Raw genomic sequence first — 27,118 nt, 5'->3', positions numbered from 1 at the left:
TGTTCTCCTTACAGCAGAGAAGATTAAGAGGAAATTTGATAGAGGTGTTAAAATCATGAATGATTTTGATAGAATAAATAAGGAGAAACTGTTTCCAGTAGCAGAAGTGTCGGTAACCAGAGGGCACAGATCTAAAGTGATTGGCAAAAGAACCGAGGGCAACATGGGGAAACATTTTTTACACAGTGAGCTGTTATGATTTGGAATGCACTGCCTGAAAGGATGGTGGAAGCAGATTCACTAGTAACTTTCAAAAGGGACTTGAAGGGAAAAAATTTACAGGGCTATGGGGAAAGAGCAGGGAAGTGGGACTAATTGGATAGCTCTACCAAAGAACCAGCACAAGCACGATGGGCCGAATGGCCTCCTTCTGTGCTGTATCAAACTATGATACTATGAGTACTTTTCCAACATTTTTACATCCTGTGTTTATAACATATCCTTTAATTAAAAAATCTTAACAGCACACATCCTACAACCACTCAGACTGCTGTCCTTACTATTCATTCGGCAAAACTGTTAAATTATTCCTTCTGTCAATACGTTCCTTTAATGTCTCTAATTCAGTTTCCATTTCCCCCCATGTATCTCCAAGGAGGGATAGGTTATTACAGAGCAGTATTGACTGTGACCACAGAGTTGTTTATGATCTCTTGATGTCTGTGAAATGGGGTCCAAAGAGCTAACCTCTGAGTCCTGTAACCTGGCTCACATTGGCAGCTTGTGATCTGCCACCTTGAGACATTCTGTACTCCTACAGAATAAGCTGGAGAGTACCCAGACAAAACCTGCCAAGTAAAACAGGATCTACTCAACCTTCAAAACAGATGAAAGAGAACAGACTTCATGCTACTAAATTTGTTACTATTATCATTAGTTGAAAATGAGTACTTATTAAAAATTCTACAAAGTAAATATAACAGGGGTGAAAATGGTCTTGGCCGTTAATGGAAATGAAAATCTGGTGTGGTGTGAAACGGGTTGGCGATTCGCTATTAGTCATTTTGCAGTCAATATGGTTTAAAAATTTGTGCATGACCACAAAACAAACAAATGCTTTACAGGTCAATTAACAAAGCAACATGGTAGATTGATTGAATTGAGATAGTGTATTCACATTAACACCAATTATAAGCCATGCAAATAAAAATGGCACTCACGGGTCAAAGACAAGTCGAGTGATGTATTCCTTAGGCATTCTGGGTAATTGATGGGAGAAAACATTCTGCAACCCGACTAGCCACATCATCATTTTCTTGTTTGGTTTTTGGCTCAGTGAGTTTCCCACAACATGGAACTCGATTACACCCCTTCTTTCTTCAAGCCTTGCTGCCTCATCTCTGGCTGCATGTGCAGACAGTAAACTAGTCTTGTAAAGGACAGGATAAATATGATGACATTTTCCTGTTGTATTTTGTAGACTTTAAACAGATTGCAATTAATATCATGAATAATTTAGCAACATCGATTTAACAAGGTGACCAAAAGGTCCATTTTCACTGCATGCACAAACTGCAATAAAGTATAGCATCATTTTACAATACCATACATGGAACAAGGAGGAAGTTATAACTGTAGAGATTTTACTCTCATTAGGAACTTGACATTATAGATGGTGTATATAGGTTATCTGAAACCCGAGACTTAATTACTACTTAACTTCCCTTTTCTAAATAAAATGTAAAAGTAGAAGTTGCAATTCCAAAGGACTGACATTAATGTTTGCATATTACAACAACTAACCCACTTTTAAACAAATGCTTCACATTAATTGTGTAGTTATTAGGTTATTAGATGCCAGATTATTCACCACCCTGCATATATTATAATCAACATGAGGAAACTAGATTCAGTATTACAGAATATTTCTTAATTCACGGGAGTCTTGCCATGTAGCTACAAAGAGAATTGCAAGCCTTTAATTTTGGTGTTGAAATCCTCACATGTTAATGATGTGGAGATGCCGGTGATGGACTGGGGTTGACAAATGTAAGGAATCTTACAACACCAGGTTATAGTCCAACGGTTTTATTTGAAAATCACAAGCTTTCGGAGGCTTTCTCCTTCGTCACCTGACAAAGGAGAAAGCCTCCGAAAGCTTGTGATTTTCAAATAAAACCGTTGGACTATAACCTGGCGTTGTAAGATTCCTTACATATTAATCAAATCCTTGACATTAACAAGTTTTGGATGGGAGGTGAAGGAGTAGGAGGAGGGAGTGGACTTATGAACACAGAGAGAAACTTAAAAAAAGGGTTAATGGATTTAACCATTTTCTTATTTTATTAGGTCAGTTATAAACAAACATCTCAATAGTGAAACTGAACTGCAGCTGAACAGTTGGAATGCACTCGATGTAGCTTCTAGCAAAAAGAATTCAATACAAATAGGATGTGGCGTACTTACCTCAGGACCCAACATAGCAGCTGGATCTGTGATAGTTGACATTACTTCATTCACTAGCTCCATAGGGATATCCCCCAAAACTCTTTGTCTCTTGGCATCTTCCATATTAAAAGATTCTGTAGGTTTCCTTTTCTCTCCTTTTCAAACAAACAATTCCATCAGAAATTCCCTCTGACCTAATAATAAACCCTTCAAGATCTTGCAATAAAAATAATCACGTAATAAATATAATTTAGGTAACAAACCACCAGATTATGAACATAGAATACAGAGTATTACAATTTTCTTTGTGGTGGTATGAATGTCAATTTTCATTTCCACGGTCCTTGGGTCATAGGCCATGTAGAGCTGAAAATGGGATCTGGTGACCTGCTCTTAAGCCTGCACCAATATCACTTTTGAGCTGACCTCTAGAAGGCACAAAACAGCAGTTCAAAAGTGTATTATATCCCTGATAATCCCACGCTACAGATGCACAGCTGAGAATGGCAACTAAGTACCACAGAGAAATCAAACCTATATCTCCCAGTGTTGTGGTGCGGTATCACACCGCCTTTACAAAAATACCAAGAAACTAACTTGCAGTCCAGTTATGTAAAACACTGAGAATAAAGAATGAATACCGTATCATATTAAAAAAGGCACGTTTTCCTGACAATATTTACCTATTTACTTGTCCCTTTCTGTTTTCCTCCTGAGACGGTGCATCACCTACAGCTGAGTGTACAGCTACAGCTACAGCTACAGTGGATAACCCGTTTCCAGACTTATACCTGCCACCAGGAAACATGTTGACATCAGTCAGGGATAACAGATCTGGTGAGTTTGTCGTCCCTCTACTTATCTTCTCTCCACTGCAATGTGGCTGAGATCAGGTACTCAGTGGAGCTGGGATCAAACCTGTGTCATATCTCTCCACGGCATTGTGAGATGATGATCCAACATGCTGCATTATTTTAAAAAATACTTTTATATTTACCCTGAACTTTTTCATAATATTTTAAAAGTTTATAACTGTCCATAACAGCATTGGTAAGCGTGACCAGCACATAGTCTTTCTGAAGACAAAGCCTAGTCTCAACAGTTGAGGACATCCTCCATAGTGTTGTACGGCACTATGAACATGCTAAGTGGAACAGATGAAGGACAGATCTGGAAGCCCAAAACTGGGATCCATGAGCTGCTCTGAGCCACGCCTAGGTGTGAACGTGTTTTGTTGAGAAAAAAGTTCAAATTAAAGTTAAAATAATGGACACAGGAGAGGAAGCGAGAAAAAGTGAAGAATGGGGAAAGAACTGACTACGGCTATCTGTGCAATAATAGGGACATAAGATAACACTGCCTTGTACCCCTTCCAAGGTACAAGGCATAGAAACAGTACACTAGTCAAGATTGATGTTGCTGGTGTGAAAGATTTCATCTACATTCAGTAGATGAAATTCTTACCAAAGCCAAATCACTCCAAGGTGCAGAGTAGATAATGATCTCTACCCTCTTCATGCAAGAAGATAGATTTCATGAATTATATGTAAACTTTCTTTTTACTACAGTACAGAAACAGGCCATTTGGCCCAACTCGTCTATGCTGGTGTTTATGCTCCACACAATCCTCCTCCCTCCCTACTTCAGCTAACCCCATCAGCATACCCTTCTATTCCTTCCTCCCTCATGTGCTTATCTAGCTTCCCCTTAAATGCATCTATGCTATTTGCCTCAACTACTCCTTGTGGTAGCGCATTCCACATTCTTACCACTATTTGGGTAAAGAAGTTTCTCCTGAATTCCCTATTGGATTTATTAGCGACTATTTTAAATTTATGACCTCTAGTTTTGGACTCTGCTGCAAGTGGAAACATTTTCTCTACGTCTACCCTATCAAACCCTTTCATTATCTTAAAAACTTCTATCGAGTCATCCCTCAGCCTTATCTTTTCTAGAGAAAAGAGCCCCAGCCTGTTCAGCCTTTCCTGATAAGTATATCCTCTCAGTTCTGGTATCATTCTTGTAAATCTTTTTTGCACCCTCTCCAATGCCTCCATATCCTTTCTACAGTATGGAGACCACAGATTATAAAATGCTACAGATTATTGACTGAATAGTGTTTTCTGACAAAGCCCACTCAGTCTGAATGGATAATACGCGACAAGGTGTTCTACAGTGACCTATCCAAAATCTTGAAGTCTGCTTTCAGTAAGAATATGGATTAATGGGCTTTTATGAGCTTTTGCCAGGCTTCAGCAAGAACCTCTCCATTTTTAAGATTTACCAATCTGTCATACCCAATATTTGCTCTGAGCCAGAAGCCACTTTGTTCCTCCAGACAGGACTCGAACTTCCACTGTTGGTTTGATCAATGCTGCCGGAAGCTGGGCTTGATCCATACCCAAATGGCTTGGTGGTTGGCAGGATCCCAGGAACCGCAGGAGAGTTGACAACTAACATTTCAAAAACATGAATAAGCCAAACTAATTAAATAATGATCTGAAAGTATTAATAATTTTAGCTGAGGTGTTATAACAAGGAGCTCAGCACTTGTATAACATACCCACGTTTGTTGTAGAGAAAACTAGGAAAGCAAACAAGATGTAAACCTGAGCTAAAAAAACGAAAACTTTTCAAAATGCGTTTTAATTTTCCCTTGCTGTAAACTTTTTCTCAGGTTCCCAACTCTGTATTCAAAAATTGCTGGTTATTAGTTACCTGGTTGTATCCCTAGTTGGATGTTACCAGAAGACACCACGAAGTCTACATCCCATATAGGAGAGTTGTGGCTGTACACTTCTTCCTCCAACATAGAAAGGAATCTATAATATGAAAAAAAAATGCAGTGCTATTTTCTGCACATGTTGTAGTAACTTTATACTTGGAGATGAATACAACCTTATTTGACAGTTTTCAACCAATATTCATACTTTTCTTTCCCCACCCTCTCTCTCATTTTTCTCCAGTTGTCCTCTCCAGGTGAAAGGGAAGATTAGAACAGTGCAGGTTGAAGGCACCTCCGCAGACAGTGTTCCTCTTAATTAATGTGATAAAATAGGAACATTTCTGAATTTAATTTTACAGTTTTGAAATGGCTGGAGTTAAAATGGAAGAGGTCTTCCTTGCTCAATTTCAAAATGAAGACTGGGAAACAAATAGTCTACAAGAACAGACCAGATTGATTGCTCTGGAAATTAGTCCAGATATAGGAGTTTTGTTCTAGTTACTAATTAAATTATACACAATCAATGTATTAACAGGTCCTCAAAAACAGATATTTGAGCACCTACTTATCAGCATTTGATGCAATAGTTTATACAATTATGTTTTTAATCATGGATGACTGACAACGCTAATTTTAGAGGCCTCAGAACCTGATAATCACTGAGCAATTCTCCCGTAAGTCTTTAGTTGTGACCCAAAATCCAAATGCTATGGATGAAATAAGTTTCACATCATCCATGTGCAACATTGCCTTTGGAAGGTTTACTAAGAGACAAATCTAACAGTTTCATCCAAAAGTCTTGTCACTTATCAGACTCTTAATTGTGTTCTCATAAGATTATTTTAACTCCTTATACACTGATTCCAATTTATTGGGCTAGCTTTCCACCCAAAGTTAACTGACGTAATGCCTAGTCCAATTATTGTTTTTAAGAATAGTGCTGACTCAGTAACTTATTATGTCTTAGAGCTTCTGTGTTTCAAATAACCTTTCAATAAATCTGACCAAGTAGTTTTAGCCTATACATGCTGGTCTTTCAACATAGTATTTTCAGCATTTTAGAAGAGAAGGTGGTGGTAAGCATCCAAACTGATCTCCAATGTACTATATGTCATAATTGTTAATCGTGAGCATGACATCCTATACACAAGCTTTGAATCATGGGAAACTTGATCTACTTATAGAAACCATCTTTTACTATGAGCACATAAGTGTTGGGGAAATGCCCAAATATTTGACTTTCTCTCCAGAAAGTCAATCTTAGCCCAAAGATAAAGTGGAACACAATGTCAGTCAAGATTGAGATTCAAAGGCTGTATCAAATTTAGAGTTCAATCCTTCAGCTAAGAAACAATTTAAATATATAGGGGCCAAAATTCCTGGAGAGTGGGACTTCCAGTGCTAGGATGCCTGACATTAACCCTGTCCCAAATCTCAGGAACAGATTCATCTTCCTCCAACACCTCTCCTCTAGTGTCCAGCTTGGTGGGACTTCTCTCACTTGATGCCAACCTTACCTATCCAATCATAACCAGAGCACCTTCAGCAATAACTTCTCTTCTCACCCAATTAGCTCCAGAGCCCCCCAAGAATCTATGCTTGGTCTCGTTCTCTTCCTCATTTACCTGCTGTCCCTTGAAACATCACCAGCAAACATGGGATTGGATTCGACATGTACAAATGTAAGGAATCTTACAACACCAGGTTATAGTCCAACAATTTTATTGGACTATAACCTGGTGTTGTAAGTTTCCTTACATTTGTCCACCCCAGTCCATCAACTGGTATCTCCACATCATGTCCACATGTACAGTGATGGTAGCTAGATCTACCTCTCCACCACATCTCTCAACTCCACTACTGACTTTGTGCTATCAGACTGTTTGTCCACATCCAGTCCTCGATAAGCCGCAGTTTTCTCCGGCTAAATGTTAGGAAGACTGAACCAGCGTCTTCCACCCCCATCATAAACTCCTTGCGACGGACTCTATTCCCCTCCCCTGCCAATGTCTCAGGCTGAACAAGAATTTTCGCAACCTTGGGTCCTATTCAATCCAAAGCTGAGTTTCCGATTTATAACCCCTCAATCACAAACACTGCCTATTTCTACCTTCGTAAAATCACCTGACTTTGCCCCACCTCAGTTGCTCTGCTGCTCAAACACTCATCCATGCCTTTGTAACCTCCAGACGCAATGCTCTCTGGGTTGGCTCCCATCCTCTACTCTCCACCTCCCATAAATTTCAGCTCATCCAAAACTCCTCCACCCATATCATATCTTACAACGTCCCACTCACCCATCACTCCTGACTCATGGTCCCCCAAAGCCTCAAATTTAAAATCCTAATCCTTGTGTTTAAATCCTTTTACGGCCTCATCCCTCCCTATTTCTGTAACCTCCTCCAGGCCTACAACCTCAACCCCCCACCCCCGTACTCTCTGTTCCTCTGACTAGGGCCTTTTACAAATCCCCTCCATCCATTCACCCCACCACTGGCAACTGTGGTTTCAGCAAAGCCCAATACTCTGGAATTCCCTCCCTAAACACCTCCCCTCTCCATCTCCCTCTACTCCTTTCAGACCCTTCTTAAAACCCACCTCTTTGACCAAGTGTTTGGTCACCTCTCCTAGTATCTCCTTCTTTAGCTCAGCATCTTTTTTTTTATTATGCCTCTGTGAAGCACCTTGGGGCATTTTTCTATACCAAAGGGCACTATATAACTGCATGTTGTTATTGTTAACATAAAAGGAGGCAGGCGCCTGAGAAGGTGTCCACCCTGTGTGGCCCAAGAATTTTGAAGTGGCACCTTGCTGCTCTGTCAAGGGAGCAGGCCACTGTGCTGCATTACAATTTTTATGTAGCTGGAAGTGTTCATTGCCACTTTTCTAATGAGAATCAATCACTTCAGCACCAACTGCCGCTGGACCAGCCTGAAGCCCCTATCAAACATATTGGTTAAGTAAATACAGCTGTTTCGTACCTCTTTTGAGTGGTGTAAAATGGGTACGGCCACCACCGCAACCCCCCACCCCCCCCCCCCGCCCCCACCCCCGCACCAGTTGGAATTTATCCAGCAGAAATGGGTTCTGCCCCAAATTCCGACCTCCTTGCCAAATTTAAATCGTCTTTAAATCCTCCCAGGTCCCGGAACTTTGGGGCCATATTATTTCGTTTTCTTCCCCACTTTACAAAAATGACTATACTTCAAGCGTACTTCATTGCTTACAAAGGGCTTTGGGACATCCTGAGGTCGCGAACTAAGCTCCATAAATGCAAGTTCTTTTTTTATCTTTTGTGTTTGCAATTTTACAAACACATCAAAATCGGTGATGCAAAGACTTTCCTTACATCCAAGCTAATATGATAAATTTTCTTAGTGGGAAAATTTAAATGGAACATTTTGCTTTACAAGAGCTTTAATCTGGATTCTAGTTTAATTACACAAAAAAATAAAACTATAGCCCAGGTCTTGTTGGAGCGGGGCATCTCGTTAGTTAGCGCGTTAGTTAGACTTTTTCTGAACCCTTCATCTCAAAAGATTTTGTGCATAAACTTGCTGGAAGTGCGAGCTGATAAAGCCATGGCGAGGGTAAAGGGGCATCTGGGACCTTAGTGAATGGCCAGACCAACAGTCCTTAACCAATTAGATTTAAGGATTGAGAAAGAAACAGGAATGACTGAGAAGGAGGTTGAATTAGAGGGGGTGAATTAGATCAAACCAGGTACAGAAAGAGAAATGCGGGAAAAAAGATTGGATTATGCAAGAGAGAAAAAAGAGAAAGAAAGGAAAAGTAAAAAAAAAAATTAAAATTTTACATTTTTAAAATCTCTAACAACAATTGACTACATGCAGTAATGAGATTGAACAGTTTAAATTGTTCCCTTTTTGGGCCAGAGAGGTTAATTGGCATTGCATTGACAATTATAATGTTGTTACAAAGGTACTTATGCTGTTATGTTCCAGCCCTAACTTTCTGCTAGTTTAATGGGCAATTAATGTGCAAATCCAGCAAATTTTAAAAAATAATGGGAACTTGCTGGCCAATTTGCACGACGGTGTGCGTCGTTAACACGCTATTATTTTTCCAGCAAGATCCTGCTCTATGTGATTGAAAAACGTTCATAGAATGAGACCGAAAGATAAGTACTTACTTTGGAAAGTGGGTAAGGATCAATGTTTGTTTTTCTAAAGGCAGCTTGTCTTTCTCCTGCCTGGACTTCTCCAGTAATTGACGCCTCATGACAGTAAAAACAGAGCGAAGCAATGTCCTGCCAAAAACCTGGGTGGTTTCATGTCGAGGGAGACTGTCACAGAACTGAGGGACATTACAGTAACACAGCCATCTGAAAAGCATTAATAGACCCATAGTCGAGTTCAAGTAAATATGTAATCAAGATACAATTCTCATTTTTCCATTGTACAATTTTTTTCTTAATTTTAGTCAAAGCATAATACGATCCAAGCATAACATTTCTTGGTAAAGTAGTTACATATCTGAACCAGTATTAAAATTCAATATGGTTGACTTCTAAATTGCTAATGACTCTGGATCTCCACCTATTTTGTGCATTTCTGGTGCTGAATTTATTGGGGGCGGAAAGCTTCTCCTGAAAGCTGTCTACAGCCTATCTGAAATGTGCTTGCACAGTTGCTAGGGACTGTGTTGTACATGGAAGTTCATTTCTGGACCCATTTTCTTGTTTTTTTTTCTGTTGTCACGGAAGTTTTTAGGAGCTTCTGTAGCAATTCAAAAGATCAGCTCAAGATCAGGTGATAGCTGTGGATGAGGAAGGCCGTTTGGCCCATTATCATTCATCCATCCAGAAAATTCCTCCATTTCAGTAGCAAATTGTTTCTTTAAAAAGATTTTAGGTATTTTCCTCCACTATTCTATTCCATAGGTTCGTCATTCTTTATGTGAAGAAGAATTCCTTGATATCAGTCCTGAATTTACCTTTTACTAGTTTGAACCAGTGTCTCTTGTCCTACGATCGCAATTTAATTTAAACTAACATTCTGGATTTTCCTTTTCCATTCCCTTAATTACCTTGTAAACCCCTATAAGATCACCTCTCAGACATCTCGTTTCCAGGCTGAAAATTCCAAATTGTTGTGCTGCTGCCTTTTCTCTTCAACAGTTGCCATTGTGCCATAATGGGTTTCCCCACGGGAATCACCTTTAATCTGTACTTTTTGGAGGAATAGAAAGGAGGACCCAAAAAGGGTGATATCTACCCCCATACCAGAATCTATGGGCAGAGCTGGACATACCTCCATTTGTCCAAGAGGAACAGTGGCTGCGATTTATAAAGAACACCACAAGAGTTATGCTGCATGATCCAACCAGACCTGCAGCCAAACACCTCCACAGGCATGGCACAGACAGCGCCTATCAAAATCACAAACACCCTTAACCTTTTTTTTTGGGATCATTTCAGGCTCACAATGCCGACATTGGTAACAAGCCAATCAGCTGTCCAAGATGTAAACATGTAAAGGAAGTGACCAATGTTTTGTTTGCTTGAATGAGCAAGTTCATTTCCTTCACCACCAACTACAAACAGCAGCATGAGAGGCCTAAGAAACGTTAGAGTGGCAGGATTCCTAAAGGTCTAGAGGTTGTAGATTGTATCCATGTGGCCCTCCGTTTCCTTTGCACAATACTACTACATAAACAAAAAGGAAAGGATTCCACTCTCTCAATGTTCTGCTCATTTGCAACCATAGCATTGGATTATGCAAGTTAATGCTCGCTTCCCAGGCAGCTGTCCGCATTTTATGGGAGTCCATCATCCCACCAATATTCGATACACAAAACAAATCTCAGGGTGGCTCCTAGCTGATGGCAACTTTGCAGTATCTCGGGCACCAGCTGTGCATAGGTATAATGAAGTGCTGGTATGGACCAGAGCAATCATCACGCACACTATTGGCATGTTGAAGCAGCACTTCAAATACCTGGATAGATCTAGGCTAATACAGCCTGGACAAAGATTTGCATGCTGCAAAGAGGGCTCAGGGGAGGAAGAACCTCAGATGCACTAAACAGATCATGAAGAGCAACTAGAGTGTTTTCTGGCACCTGTGCAGGTATCAGAGGGAGTTTGCAGGATGGTCCACATGTGTTGACATTCTGAGAAACAGCATCATCCTGTGCAGCCATGCCCCTGTTACTGAGTACTGCCTCACCATGGCCACTGATAGGCATGACAGCAAACCTAATGACACAAATGAGATCTAAACAATCCCCAAGCCTGTGGAAAATGGAAGAGATTTCCCATTCCACTTTACATCCCAGAATCATAACAGCAGTCTGATCTTCCATAAGAGAAGCCCCAACTGGCCCTAGGACCTCTGGCATAGGCAGGGCTCTGCTGCAGATTTCCCTGGAATTGTCATATGTTCCAAGATGGACTGCAGTGTTGAAAAACTGTCATGCAAGGCTGCACACATGCAGTTATTAGACTACTTCCACTGAGCTACCATCTAAAAGACATTGTTTGGCATGGTTCCTAATGTCTGCTCCAATACTCAGTTCTCAAAAAGCATCCCTCTTCTAAAACTGGTCTTGTGAGGTCCAGATCCCCAGGTTCAGTAGCTGAGACAGAACACTAGTTGGCCCTCTAGATAGTAGGTTCCTCCCTCTCTGCCACCAGCATCCCCTGGAATTAATGCATCTGAGCTGGTCCTATAGAGGGATACAGGGAGTGATGGTGTGTGCTGTGAAGTGCTGGCATGCCTGGATGTAGTGAGGCCTGGCCCACCACCTTGTGGCACACGAGAGAAAGAGAAGAGGAAGACAGATTCCAATGGAGTCCTGATGAGCAGCCTTCACATTTAGCTTTCAGTAGAAATGACATGATAAAGGGTTTAAGTATATGCTTTGCTGGCTGAATTAAAGAATAGGATGAGAAGGAAGAAGTTTATAACGAACCCAAAGCTGGCAGCAACCTCCTATTTCCCATCCCATCACCTTCTATGGCCTCCCTTCACAGGATTTCAAGAGTTTCTTCCTCATATGGGGTTTGAGGTCTAAAGTTAGGGGGTCCTCCTCCTGTAACTGCTTTCACTCAATTGTTAAGGGCTGTCTTCCCCTGCAAGCAGAGTAAAAGAAGTGAGACATTCCAATTATTAAGATGACATGAAATAATATCCAAGTGTGAGGAAGCAGCCCATAGTAGGTGTGATGACCTGTATATGCAACATTCAGCTACATTAGATGGAAATATTCTTTAGGGCAGAATGCATGTACAATGTGAGTGAAGAAACTCTTCCAGGTGAAGGCTGGGGTTGTAAAAGGCATCCCATAGATATTTTTGGTACGGTTTGAAAGTACTTGAAGACAGTGTGAGGGGTAGGTAATTCTAATTGCCATATACATGCTTAGTACGCTGCTTAAATAGAAGGATGTTGTGGGCCTTTAAAATTTTTAATGCACTGCTTCCAGTTGCTGGTGTAATGAGGTGGCATTCATGCTGGTGATGACATCTTCCCATTCCCTCATGCTGGGTTTTAATGGAGTCTGTGGCTCTCACTGCCAAAGATGGACCCCCTCCTCTGTCTCATTTCCTCTAGGAGAAACTCTAAGGCCCTATCGAAGAAACATGCCACTCACTAGCCTCCTGCTCTCCTTTCAGACATTGTTTTTCACACCAGCTTACTGACTTCCAAATTTCAGAAAGCAACAGGACTTCCCAGTCTAGCTGCTACAGGACTTGTAGCATTATGCAATTTCCCACGCATAATATTAGTTAGGCTGACCCTGGAAATACACAGAGGAAAGCATACTACATGTCAGCAAGTGCAATGTTGCACTGCTTCACATTTGTTCGATCGGTGTAATCTGACCAATCTACGCCAATACGTGCAATAGGTCAAAATTCAGAACTTTAATTCCTACTTCAAATTACGTAAGAAAATAAAAAGTCATGGATGAGAAAAGGGCTTTCAGCTTATCAAAGCTCTTCTCTCTGGTACCCTAGTTCTCCCATCATAGCATCCAAATGTATTTTTAACAACCTCAATGTTCTTGCCTCTACTAACTCAGATTATGCCAAATATTTATCATACTAAGAAAAGATAGTCTTTTGATACCTGCTTTAAATTTACTAATTTACATATGTTTCTCTGGTCCCTTGGTTTATTTTGTAGTAATCTATGTTCACCTTTTCTGTACCGTTTAATATACTTCAATGAGGACCCCTTTAACTGTCCTTTTTCATAGGCCACTAAGCATTAACTATTCTAATCCTTTTTCATAGCTCAGTCCCAGCACAGTTTGCACCTGTTTTGTTGATCATCTTTGTACATGTAAGTATGTTTTCTTCAGCATTATGACAAAAATTTAATTCAACAGCATAAGAGGTTGAAATTGTGTTAAGTGATCAAACAAAGTAATAAGCAATGTTTTTTTAGGTCAGCAGTTTTTGTGACGAATCCTCAGTAACGGGGCAATTGTTCCAGTGGGTCTCAGCTGTGCAAAATTTTAGCTCATAAATGATAACAGTCTGCAGAAGAATGCAGAGGTTATGAAAAAGCATGACGGACACTTTGTACAGGGAATGTGGGGGAAAGAAACAGCGCATGGTCCATGTCATTCCTGTGAAGAATGTAAGCACGATATCAGATAACTGATGTGGTAAATGCAGCATCTGCCACCCAACACACTTGGAGAGCAGTGTGAAAGATGCATGACTTAAAAAGTGAATTGCAAAAATAGGCAGTCTTAGAGAAGATCATGCTTGCACTTATATGGCACGATAAGCAGTTATGGGGATGGGTTGGGAAAGCATAAATGGCTTAATATATATAGGAATAAAACCACAAATTGCTCTATCTCAAGAGCACTAGTTCATTCAAATAGTATAGTAGCAGCCACAATGGCATTAACAATACCTTGCTGACCTACAAGGTCACTGCATGGTGAACTCGCTGCTCTAACGTTTTTTTTTTAAAAAAGGACAAGCTGATATTTAATAAAAGAAAGCAAAAGGCAACTAGAAGTGATGCAATTATACCCATATACTGATCACCTTTGAGGAGGGAACTATGGATGTAATAGCTCACGAGGCCTTAGAGGTGATGCCAAACCAGTATGCAGCCCCCATCTACTGGTTAGCATCCTAGGCACAATAATATCTACATAATAACTGATGTGTTCAACATGCCTTGTAAAGTAAGGGTGACACCACAGATGTCAACAGCATAGAAGGAGGCCGTTCAGTCCATTGTGTACATCCCAACACTGGACAAACAGGGGACTCTCGGGGGGGAGGAGCTAAATACGATTAAAATCACTCAGGAGATGGTACTCAGTAAAATAATGGGACTCAAGGCGGATAAATCCCCTGGACCTGATGGCTTCCATCCTAGGGTCTTGAGGGAAGTGGCAGTAGGGATTGTGGATGCTTTGGTGATAGTTTTCCAAAATTCCCTGGACTCAGGAGAGGTCCCGGCAGATTGGAAAACTGCTAATGTAACACCGTTATTTAAAAAGGGTAGTAGGCAGAAGGCTGGAAATTATAGGCCAGTTAGCTTAACATCTGTGGTGGGTAAAATTTTGGAGTCTATAATTAAGGAGACAGTAACGGAACATTTAGATAAGCATAATTTAATAGGACAAAGTCAGCATGGCTTTATGAAGGGGAAGTCATGTCTGACAAATTTGCTTGAGTTCTTCGAGGATATAACGTATAGGGTGGATAAAGGGGAACCAGTGGACGTAGTGTATTTAGACTTCCAGAAGGCATTCGACAAGGTGCCACATAAAAGATTATTACTTAAGATAAAAAATCACGGGATTGGGGGTAATATTCTGGCATGGGTGGAGGATTGGTTATCTAACAGGAAGCAGAGAGTTGGGATAAATGGTTCATTTTCGGACTGGCAACCAGTAACCAGTGGTGTTCCACAGGGGTCGGTGCTGGGTCCCCAACTCTTTACAATCTATATTAACAATTTGGAGGAGGGGACCGAGTGCAACATATCAAAATTTGCAGATGATACAAAGATGGGAGGGAAAGTAGAGAGTGAGGAGGACATAAAAAACCTGCAAGGGGATATAGACAGGCTGGGTGAGTGGGCGGAGATTTGGCAGATGCAATATAATATTGGAAAATGTGAGGTTATGCACTTTGGCAGGAAAAATCAGAGAGCAAGTTATTTTCTTAATGGCGAGAGACTGGAAAGTACTGCAGTACAAAGGGATCTGGGGGTCCTAGTGCAAGAAAATCAAAAAGTTGGTATGCAGGTGCAGCAGGTGATCAAGAAAGCCAACGGAATGTTGGCTTTTATTGCTAGGGGGATAGAATATAAAAACAAGGAGGTATTGCTGCAGTTATATAAGGTATTGGTGAGACCGCACCTGGAATACTGCATACAGTTTTGGTCTCCATACTTAAGAAAAGACATACTTGCTCTCGAGGCAGTACAAAGAAGGTTCACTCGGTTAATCCCGGGGATGAGGGGGCGGACATATGAGGAGAGGTTGAGTAGATTGGGACTCTACTCATTGGAGTTCAGAAGAATGAGAGGCGATCTTATTGAAACATATAAGATTGTGAAGGGTCTTGATCGGGTGGATGCAGTAAGGATGTTCCCAAAGATGGGTGAAACTAGAACTAGGGGGCATAATCTTAGAATAAGGGGCTGCTCTTTTAAAACTGAGATGAGGAGAAACTTCTTCACTCAGAGGGTGGTAGGTCTGTGGAATTTGCTGCCCCAGGAAGCTGTGGAAGCTACATCATTAGATAAATTTAAAACAGAAATAGACAGTTTCCTAGAAGTAAAGGGAATTAGGGGTTATGGGGAGCGGGCAGGAAATTGGACATGAAGCTGAGTTCGGATCGGTCAATGCCCTGTGGGTGGCGGAGAGGGCCCAGGGGCTATGTGGCCGGGTCCTGCTCCGACTTCTTGTGTTCTTTAGATTTGTGGTTGGGATCAGATCAGCCATGATCTTATTGAATGGCGGAGCAGGCTCGAGGGGCCGATTGGCCTACTCCTGCTCCAATTTCTTATGTTCTTATGTTCTTATGCTGCTTCTTTGCGAGAGAAAACCAAAATTCCTGTGCTCCATGTTCTCCCCATAGCCCTGCATCTTGCTCTACTTCAAATATTTAAAACATTTCTCTAAAGAGACATGAACTCTGCCTCAACCACTCCCTGTGGCAAAGCAATCCATGCTCCAACAACCCTCTACACGAAGAAATTTCTCCAAACCTCTCTCCTCACTGTCTTTGTAATTAATTATTGACCCTTCGTCATGACTCACCAGCCAGAGGAAATAATCTTTCCCTATTTACTCTATCAAAATTATTCAGAATTTTGAAAACCTCAATTTAATGTCCGTTAAGCTTCTCTGATCTAATGGAAATAGTTCCAGTATCTCGTCCTTGGTTAACCTACGCTGTACATTCTCTATTCTTTAATGGCCTTTCTATATTGGGACACCCAACGTCGCACACAATACTGCACTGTGGCCCAAACAATGGTTTGTATAAATTTAATCCTAACTTCTTTACTCTTCTATTCTATGTCCCTTTTTATAAAACCCAAAATGCTGTTGGCCTTTTTCATGGCTTTATCTACCTGCACTCAACACTTTCAGGTAATTATGTAATTAAACCCCTATATTTCTCTGTTCATCCATACCTTTCAGCATCTTTCCATTGTGTACACTCCCATTTCTTGTTTTTTTCTCCCAGAATGTATTACCGTACACATTATCTGCATCTGTCACCCGTGTGCCCATTCTGCCACCATATGTCTTCCTGAAGTCTCTTACAGTGCTCAATGTTTGCCAAACCCCCTACTTTTGTATCACCAGCAAATTTCCAGATTGCTTTTTCTAAACTGAAGTCCAAATTATTTATATATACCTTGAAGAAAAGTTTAGAAGGTTAAGGGGTGATCTGATCGAAGTTTATAAGATATTAAGGGGAACAGATAGGGTGGATAAAGAGAAACTATTTCCACTGGTTGGGGATTCTAGGAGTAGGGGGCACAGTCTAAAAATTAGAGCCAGACCTTTCAGAAGTGAGATTAGAAAACATTTCTACACACAAAGGGTGGTAGAAGTTTTTTTTTATTCGTTCACGGGATGTGGGCGTCGCTGGCAAGGCCGGCATTTATTGCCCATCCCTAATTGCCCTTGAGAAGGTGGTGGTGAGCCGCCTTCTTGAACCGCTGCAGTCCGTGTGGTGAAGGTTCTCCCACAGTGCTGTTAGGAAGGGAGTTCCAGGATTTTGACCCAGCGACGATGAAGGAACGGCGATATATTTCCAAGTCGGGATGGTGTGTGACTTGGAGGGGAACGTGCAGGTGGTGTTGTTCCCATGCGCCTGCTGCCCTTGTCCTTCTAGGTGGTAGAGGTCGCGGGTTTGGGAGGTGCTGTCAAAGAAGCCTTGGCGAGTTGCTGCAGTGCATCCTGTGGATGGTGCACACTGCAGCCACAGTGCGCCGGTGGTGAAGGGAGTGAATGTTTAGGGTGGTGGATGGGGTGCCAATCAAGCGGGCTGCTTTATCTTGGATGGTGTCGAGCTTCTTGAGTGTTGTTGGAGCTGCACTCATCCAGGCAAGTGGAGAGTATTCCATCACACTCCTGACTTGTGCCTTGTAGATGGTGGAAAGGCTTTGGGGAGTCAGGAGGTGAGTCATTCGCCGCAGAATACCCAGCCTCTGACCTGCTCTCGTAGCCACAGTATTTATATGGCTGGTCCAGTTAAGTTTCTGGTCAATGGTGACCCCCAGGATGTTGATGGTGGGGGATTCGGCGATGGTAATGCCGTTGAATGTCATGGGGAGGTGGTTAGACTCTCTCTTGTTGGAGATGGTCATTGCCTGGCACTTATCTGGCGCGAATGTTACTTGCCACTTATCAGCCCAAGTCTGGATGTTGTCCAGGTCTTGCTGCATGCAGGCACGGACTGCTTCATTATCTGAGGGGTTGCGAATGGAACTGAACACTGTGCAATCATCAGCGAGCGCCCCCATTTCTGACTTCATGATGGAGGGAAGGTCATTGATGAAGCAGCTGAAGATGGTTGGACCTAGGACACTGCCCTGAGGAACTCCTGCAGCAATGCCCTGAGGCTGAGATGATTGGCCTCCAACAACCACTACCATCTTCCTTTGTGCTAGGTATGACTCCAGCCACTGGAGAGTTTTCCCCGTGATTCCCATTGACTTCAATTTTACTAGGGCTCCTTGGTGCCACACTCTGTCAAATGCTGCCTTGATGTCAAGGGCAGTCACTCTCACCTCACCTCTGGAATTCAGCTCTTTTGTCCATGTTTGGACCAAGGCTGTAATGAGGTTTAGAGCCGAATGGTCCTGGCGGAACCCAAACTGAACATCAGTGAGCAGGTTATTGGTGAGTAAGTGCCGTTTGATAGCACTGTCGACGACACCTTCCATCACTTTGCTGATGATTGAGAGTAGACTGATGGGGCGGTAATTGGCCGGATTGGATTTGTCCTGCTTTTTGTGGACAGGACATACCTGGGCAATTTTCCACATTGTCGGGTAGATGCCAGTGTTGCAGCTGTACTGGAACAGCTTGGCTAGAGGCGCAGCTAGTTCTGGAGCACAAGTCTTCAGCACTATAGCCGAGATGTTGTCGGGGCCCATAGCCTTTGCTGTATCCAGTGTACTCAGCCGTTTCTTGATATCACGTGGAGTGAATCGAATTGGCTGAGACTGGCTTCTGTGATGGTGGAGACATCGGGAGGAGGCCGAGATAGATCATGCACTCATCACTTCTGGCTGAAGATGGTTGCAAATGCTTCAGCCTTGTCTTTTGCACTCACGTGCTGGACTCTGCCATCATTGAGGATGTTCACAGAGCCTCCTCCTCCCATTGGTTGTTTAATTGTCCACCACCATTCACGACTGGATGTGGCAGGACTGTAGAGCTTTGGTTGTGGAATCGCTTAGCTCTGTCTATAGCATGTTGCTTCCGCTGTTTAGCATGCATGTAGTCCTGAGTTGTAGCATCACCAGGTTGGCACCTCATTTTTAGGTATGCCTGGTGCTGCTCCTGGCATGCTCTTCCACACTACTCATTGAACCAGGGTTGATCCCCTGGCTTGTTGGTAGTGACAGAGTGAGGAATATGCCAGGCCATGAGGTTATAGATTGTGCTGGAATACAATTCTGCTGCTGCTGATGGCCCACAGCACCTCATGGAAGCCCAGTTTTGAGCTGCTAGATCTGTTCTGAATCTATCCCATTTAGCACAGTGATAGTGCCACACAACACCTTGGATGGTGTCCTCAGTGCGAAGATGGGATTTCATCTGCACAAGGACTGTGCGGTGGTCACTCTTACCAATACTGTCATGGACAGATGCATCTGTGACAGGTAGATTGGTGAGGACGAGGTCAAGTAGGTTTTTCCCTCGTGTTGGTTCGCTCACCGCCTGACGCAGGCCCAGTCTGGCAGCTATGTCCTTCAGGACTCGGCCAGCTCGGTCAGTAGTGGTGCTACCGAGCCACTCTTGGTGATGGACATTGAAGTCCCCCACCCAGAGTACAATCTGTGCCCTTGCAACCCTCAGTGCTTCCTCCAAATTGTGTTCAACATGGAGGAGGACTGACTCATCAGCTGAGGGAGGGCGGTAGGTGGTAATCAGCAGGAGGTTTCCTTGCGCATGTTTGACCTGATGCCATGAGATTTCATGCGGTCCGAAGTCAATGTTGAGGACTCCCAGGGCCACTCCCTCCTGACTGTATATTACTGTACCGCCACCTCTGGTGGATCTGTCTTGCTGGTGGGACAGGACATACCCAGGGATGGTGTTGGAAGAGTCAGGGACGTTGGCTGAAAGGTATGATTCTGTGACTATGGCTATGTCAGACTGTTGCTTGTCCCAATTTTGGCACAAGTCCCCAGATGTTAGTGAGGAGGACTTTGCAGGGTCGACTGGGCTTGGTTTGCCTTTTTCATGTCTGATGCCTATAATTACCCCATAATCTATGCATTTCTGAAGTATACAGACCCAGATCTTTAAGCCTACCTGGGTAGCTAAGGTCCTTTAAACTGGGAATTAATCTCATGATCCTCCCCAGCACCCTTTCCAAAGCCTCAATATCCTCCGCCCTCTGAGGAGACCAAAACTGCACACAGCACTCTGAGGCTTAGCCATGGCCTTGTACAAGGACAAAATGGTATGCTTTGTTTTGTAGTGAATTGTCCTGGATATACAACCTAGTACCCTCTTTGCTTTGGCTATAGCTTCACAGCATTGGTCATGAACCTTTAAGAGAGTGATGCACTGTAACACCCAGATCTCAATCTTTCATCACTGGCTTCAATTCTGTTCCCTGTCGGGTGTATGCATATTTAGCATTACACCTAGCATAACACTACACTTTTCTAAGTTAGACGTCATTTGCCAAACACGGGCCCATTCCCCCAACATATTGAGATCTGCTTGGGGTAGTCGAGCATTGTCAACAGTCCTAACACTTGCATATATCTTGGTGTCATCCGCAAACTTAAGGACCATTCTCCCAACACCTGCATCTAGGTCATTAACGAAAATTGTAATTGCAAAGGTCCTAACACCATTCCCTGCAGAACACTGCTAGTAACCGGTCTCCAAGTAGATCCAGATCCATTGACAACGACTTTCTGCCTAAGGGTGGGCATTCAGCCAATTCTCAATCCACCGCAGCAGATTACCACTAATTCCACTAACGTGGAAGCCTCTTATGAGGTACCTTATCAAAAACTTTCTGAACATCTAGGTAGTCAATGACTACCGGGTTACCCTCATCCACTATTCTGGTGACTTCTTCAAAAAAATTAATTCAAATTCGTAACACACGATTGTCTTTTCTGGAAGCGGTGTTTGGTGTCCCTGATGAGGCCTTTTCTCTATCCAAGTGATCATTTAGGGCATCTCAATGATACTTTTGAATACCTTACCTATTACCAAAGTTAAATAATGGGTCTATGTTGCCCGGATCTGCATTATCACCCTTTTTAAAAACTGGAACTACGTTGGTATGCCTCCAGTCTGAGGGAACAGTACCCGACTCCAGTGAGCTATTAAAGATGCAGGCGAGGGCCGCACAAAGCACATGTCTCATCTCTTTAAGGACTCTTGGGTGGATATCATCTGGGCCGACAGCCCATTCTATTTTAAGATTCCTTATTCTATCTAAGACAATATCCTCATCTATTTCTGATTTCAAAGTGTGCAATAGGACCAGAGTACATAAATTTGAGATTAGTAATAAGTAAATTTAGACAAGATATTTAGAATAATCTGCCATGCAAAATTGTAGAGGCAAAACACTAGGCTTACCATGATGTTACAGAGGGGTGTGCATTGATGGGCCAAGCACCTTTCTCATGCTTTCATTTTCTTATTTCCTCACCATGGCTGATTTGGCCATTTCATTTGCACCCTCAGTGGGAACAGTACACATGGGTCCATCCACCATTTCCACCAAATGTTCTGGGTCTGGGTTAACTCTGTGTTAATTGTGAACTTCTGCCACATATTGGGCTGCCACTAGGAGAATGCACGTTGGGAGCTGAGATTCTTTGTGCTGCTGCACTATGAAATGGGTTGCAGCAACCATTTAAACGGAAATGCCGTTTCAAGGTTAGTGGCCATTGGCAGCAGGAAAAACACAAATTACGGATACATTGGGGAGGCCAAAACAAATTGGAGGCACAAAACAGAGTCTATGGTAGTGGCACAGGAAACAAACGTGAGGCGGAGGTGTGGCAACATGAGGTAGGTGCAAGAAGGATTGCACTGTTTGGCGCTCCAAGGCACACTCCCCAGAGAAAAGGAATGCAGCATGCATGGACCTTGTTGGACTAGCACTTTGCTTTGGTCCGTAGCTCGTACTGAGTGTCATTAGCCAGGATGAAGAAGGTAACTTTGGTCTCTGAGGACCTGTCCTCGCAATCTGCCTTCAAATAAGGATGAACAAAGGACTACTTTAGAATGAAAGCATCATGACTGCTGCCTAGGAAGCAAGCATTGACCACCATAATCTGGTGTTCCTGGTCTGTGAGTAGCTTTACATTGGTAGAATGGTGGCCCTTTGTGGTCATATGGACCATCACATTGTAATCCGGTGCCAGGATGTTCATATGGTGCCAATGATTCAATAAGAAATTTCAACCCTTTGAAAATTTTCATCCTACTGCCCTCAGTTTTAAAGGACGGCAGTAATGGAAGACAGGTCAGCAGAGTAGAGTTTGAGTGGCGAGCAGTTGAAGACAAGCCTGGAGAACAGATACCAGACGAAAACAGGTCCAGGGAACAGGTACTAGGCAAGAATGGGCTGAGGGAGCAGGAACAAACCAGGAAGATGCCAGGAATTGGAAGCCAACTGAAAATAGGTAATGAGGAGTGGGAACCAGGAAGCAGGGATCTAAGTATTACTGAAAGAAAAAAAACAAGGACTAAATCATATTCTTACCTAAGACTGTTACTCTTATCTGAAGATTGATGTTTAAAATCAAGAAATGTACATTTTGAGTGAATCGGCAGTCATTTATTTGTAAGGGCACAACTGTTGGCCATTTTAGTTCAGTGGGACCATCAGAACATAAAGTTTATCTTTAGTTAAGTGCTGCTGTGTAGATATCAAGATCAGCAAAGATCAATAAATAATTTGATAGTGGTCTTGCCTAGTTGTGTTCAGGTAGTGTGACAAGGCAGATACCCTTTCCCCCCCCCCCCCTACTTCTGCTGAACCAGGAAATTTCATGGAATCCACACATAGCCTGTGAAGAATTAGCACACCTGCAGCTTGTCAATAGCATCTTCAAAGAGCAGGTGAATTAAAGTTTGGCATCTCTGGTGCTCAATCCCATAGTCATCTGTTCATGTATATAGAACTTGGTGTAGGCCATGTCCCAGCTTCTATTTATTAAAAAGCTTTGGTATCACCAAACAACCTCAGCAATATCTTTTAACACCACTAATTTGTTCATTCCAAGTAGTTTCACTTCCCACACAGTATCAAAATGGTAGAAATCCCAGCCTTGGTTGACAGAGTTAAAGTGGAATTTGTAAGGAGACATATTCAGCCCCTTATGTCCTTTTGTTACATTTGACTTCAGCTACAGTCCCCAGGGTTATCGACCACCCTTCCCACACGGTAAAGCTTACTCACTACCACAATATACCATATAGATGATATAATGTACACCATACTATAAATGTATGTCACTGTGTTGTAACCAAAGAACAACTGCAATAAAAAAAAATGCCATGAGAGCTTTTTAAGAATTAAAAGCTGGAACTTGGTCTGCACTAAGTCTCACAACATTCAGGGGCTTCCCATTTTGTGTAGGATCTGTCTAATACCTTGTATAATTAACCTTGTATCCAGCACCATCATCATTTGGTGACCGAAGCCTTCGTTGGGAGGGAGTTTCCAGCTGCCAGTAGTTGATTCGATTCAAAAACATTTTGGACAGTTCACAAATAGTTTGTCTTTCCTTTGGTGGAAGGTGACTAAACTTGTACTGCACAAAATTAGTAACTCCCTAAATAAAAAAGAGCAAATGTAAATAGCATCAGCATAAAAAAAATCTCATATGGTTCAATGTAGCATGCAAAAACATGTCAATAAGAAGTACAGTGTTTGTTTCTACCTGTAAATTTCAAGCCAGTTCATAAACTCACATTAGAGAACAGCATAATTTCTGTATGCTGGAACTGATCTCAAAACCGGAAAATAAAAGAAAGCTGCAGTACTTTAGATTCAGAAAGGAAAAATCAAGCAATTTGGAAAGCATGGTCTTTCCTAAAACCAACTAGAATCTAACCATCTATTTGATCACGTGGAATACGAGTGTACAAATGTTAACGTGTTCATCTGAAATTCATCTCTCTACTATTTTAGCCGAGGCATTAACCAGCTTAAAATAAATGGGTGAATAGCTCTGCTAAAATAGCAGAAAATACAGACCAATATTCTAATGCTTATATGCTAGTATCCCACAGTATAATTTCAGGCCTCAAGGGAAAGTTCTGCAATAAAAACTTCCTGGTCCCCAAATACAACCAAGTAAAACTCTAGTATCTTCATCTATCCCCATTCCTACATTATTAAAATTTATTTCCCGTTCCAATTTTTATATTCAAGTCTCTGCCTCGTGCCATTCCCTGGCCAAAAGGAGTAAGGAGGTGAGAGAAAATGCAGAGTGATTTAATTTAAAAAGAAACTTAATATGTTTCATGGGAAATTAGTTCTGGAAAGTAGTCTGGTCAGACAGTTACCTCATCTGAAATAAATACCATGGCCCCACGTTTAGAAAACAGGTAGATATCATGTACATTTTTAGGCCAGTTATGTTTTATATTCTATCCCATTATGGATTTTTCTCCACCTATTTAATTTCCTGAGTAAAAGCTCTGCAAAAGTACACCCTGATTCCCAAATATAATCGGAGTGACTAAGCACCTGAACAAATTTGAGCCAATCATAGAGCGTCAGCATGGATTTGTGATGGGTAAGTCAGGTCTGACTAATCTAGTTGAATTTTTTGAGAAGGTCACTAGCATGGTGGATAGGGGAGATACACCAGAATGATACCATGGCTTAGAGTTAAATTATGAGCACTGGTTGCATAAACTTAGTTTTTATTCCCTTGAGTTTCGAAGGTTGAGGGGTGATCTAATCAAAGGTCTTTAAAATGATAAAGGGATTTGATAGAGTAGATACCGAGAAATTATTTCCTCTGGTAGGGGAATCCCGAACAAGGGGCATAATATTAAAATTAAAGCTAGGCCATTTTGGATTGAAATCAGGAAGCACTTTATCACACAAATGGCAGTGGAAATCTGGAACTCTCTTCCCCCCAAAAAGCTGTGGATGCTGGGATAATTGGAATTTTCAAGACCGAGATCGATAGATTTTGTTAGGTAAGGGTATCAAGCGATATGGAGCAAAGGCGAGCAAATAGAATTGAGGTACAGATCAGCCATTTTCTAATTGAATGGTGGAACAGGCTCAAGGGGATGAATGGCCTACTCCTGTTCCTATGTTCTAGAGTTGCATTACATCTCTACTATTCAACTCTGATCTGCTGCCCTTTAAACAACATTCCCCTCCTCACATGCCCTGCTGGCCCTAGTGACACACGAACCATTGTATTTCATGGAGTATTTTATCATTTCAGCCTACACCTATCCTTACAGCTTCCAATCCCAGCCAGATGCGTGAGAAGGCATAAACATGTTTCCTAATATCTCTTTTATAAAACTGTATAACTGAATCACTTCCACTGAAAGTAGTTCAGTAATTGGGCAAGTTTCCATTGGGCAGATTTGGCACTGTGCATGCTTGAGATTTACGCATTTGCTCCAAAGCAGTGATTGTGACTTTAGCACTACTCCTGGGCAGTACGGGCAGGCTGAGAGGTCAGCCTAGTGACAGCTACACCTGACAACTGTCTCCAATGTTAGCTGTGCAGCACTTTCAGTCTGAGCCAGGAAATGAAACTCATGTTCCAGGAGGGTTACACTGTCTCCAAGAAGTTTTGGGTTATTTATACAGCTTTGCCCCAAACAGCATTCTTGTTGTCATAAAAAGGAGGAATAAGGCATGAATGAGGAATTTTGGAGCAAACTGTAGCATTTGAAGAAAAAAAGGGTAACACACTTAAGGAAGCAAAGAAAGTTCAAAAAGAACTATACAATGGACTCTTAGGTTACATTTTCCTAAACTAAATCTCAGCAGGAACAGTCTCTCCCATCCCCAAATTATTTTTGGGGCATACTGTTGTTTTAGCATCAATCTGTCCTTACAATACCCAAGGCTAAAGGTGACTCTACAGATTGCAGTTTGCAAATAACTTCAGTCTCTTTACCTGTTCAATGCTGGGTTTCTCAAAAGGTGGACTTCCTAATGGTCCTTCCACCACAGGGTTACCCATTTGTAAAATACATTTCCTCAAAAGCTGTAAATTTAATTAAACACATATCATGAGTCCAGAAAGGAAAAGATGCATAAAATGGAAGGAATATATCCTTCAAACTTTTGGGGTGCATTCAGTACCAGAGAGAATGAGTATTGTTGTGGGGAAATATGATCAAAGGCCAGGCTACAGCAAGAATGGGAAAGAAAGAAATTGGGAATCATAACAGGTTCCAGCAGGACACAAACATCAAACAATATTAAACAACATAGCCTTATAAAATAGCAAATTCAATTGAAATAATTTTTATTAAAACTAGATAGATCCAAGTATCTCCAATCATACATGTACTGTGTGGTATGGTATTGAACCATATAGACCAGGAAGATTCCAGGTTTGATCCTCGCGGGGTTGTACAGAGTTAAGCATGTCTGACATGAAACTGACAACATATTTTGCTAAAAAGGGTTGGAATATTAAAACTGTTTGCAGCAGCTAATGTAGAATTTATATGTAATTTTTAAAAACTAGCAGTACAGATCTTCTGTAATCCTGCTCACAGCAAGTCAGGGGATATGCGGTTTTTAGAAGGACAGGGGTGTTATATCATGCTGTGCGTAATTCTAATGTTAAAATGCAAAGTGTGCAGCTTCACGTTTGTGTCCCTTTAAAGGCCACAAAGCATAATTGCTGTGCCTGACTGACTAATTCAAGCTTAATTGTTCTTAGTCAGATTTTTAAAATAGAAACATAATTAAACTGAATGTATTGAATAATTTATATAAATATATATATATTTATAATATAAACTAGTTTTAAAGATATATAAAAAAATATAAACATTATCCATGCCAAAAAAATGTTCTCACTCCTTCTACTTAACCCACCCCTTGTTCACCAGTCTCTGCTCCCTGTTCCCTCCTAAATATGCTTACCTGTCCCCACTTCTTCAATTTCCACATTCCCATCCCCCAATTACTTCAACCTCAATCATCTCCTTTTCAACCCGCACCACCTCACAGGCAACATAGAGAAACATTTTTATTTTGTTACTCATCAATCAAGAAAATAAAAAGTATCCCCAGAGGACAATAATGTATGTGCAGCC

The 27,118-nt window shown here is 41.8% G+C and overlaps 1 protein-coding gene across 5 annotated transcripts in view; it reads right to left on the bottom strand.

Annotated features, from left to right (window-relative positions):
• kat2b (K(lysine) acetyltransferase 2B) overlaps positions 1–27,118 on the bottom strand; it is an 81,513-nt gene that overhangs the window by 37,474 nt on the left and 16,921 nt on the right. For 4 of the 5 annotated variants that reach the window (XR_010967226.1, XR_010967227.1, XM_068006214.1 and 1 more), the window contains exons 4-10: positions 25,963–26,052; positions 23,453–23,634; positions 9,267–9,458; positions 5,107–5,210; positions 4,686–4,841; positions 2,407–2,543; positions 1,161–1,369 (exon numbers count right to left, since the gene is read on the bottom strand). Coding sequence is in view for 3 of the 5 variants with exons in the window: in XM_068006214.1 (XP_067862315.1) it covers positions 1,161–1,369; positions 2,407–2,543; positions 4,686–4,841; positions 5,107–5,210; positions 9,267–9,458; positions 23,453–23,634; positions 25,963–26,052 (1,070 nt within the window). In the remaining 2 variants the exon portion in view is untranslated. The remainder of the gene's footprint in view (positions 1–1,160; positions 1,370–2,406; positions 2,544–4,685; positions 4,842–5,106; positions 5,211–9,266; positions 9,459–23,452; positions 23,635–25,962; positions 26,053–27,118) is intronic. The other variant, XM_068006233.1, reaches the window with a different exon arrangement.

Source organism: Heptranchias perlo, chromosome 2, assembly GCF_035084215.1.
Source record: "Heptranchias perlo isolate sHepPer1 chromosome 2, sHepPer1.hap1, whole genome shotgun sequence".
In the NCBI taxonomy this organism is placed as follows: Eukaryota; Metazoa; Chordata; class Chondrichthyes; order Hexanchiformes; family Hexanchidae; genus Heptranchias; species Heptranchias perlo.
This window is presented reverse-complemented; position numbering and strand designations above follow the sequence as displayed.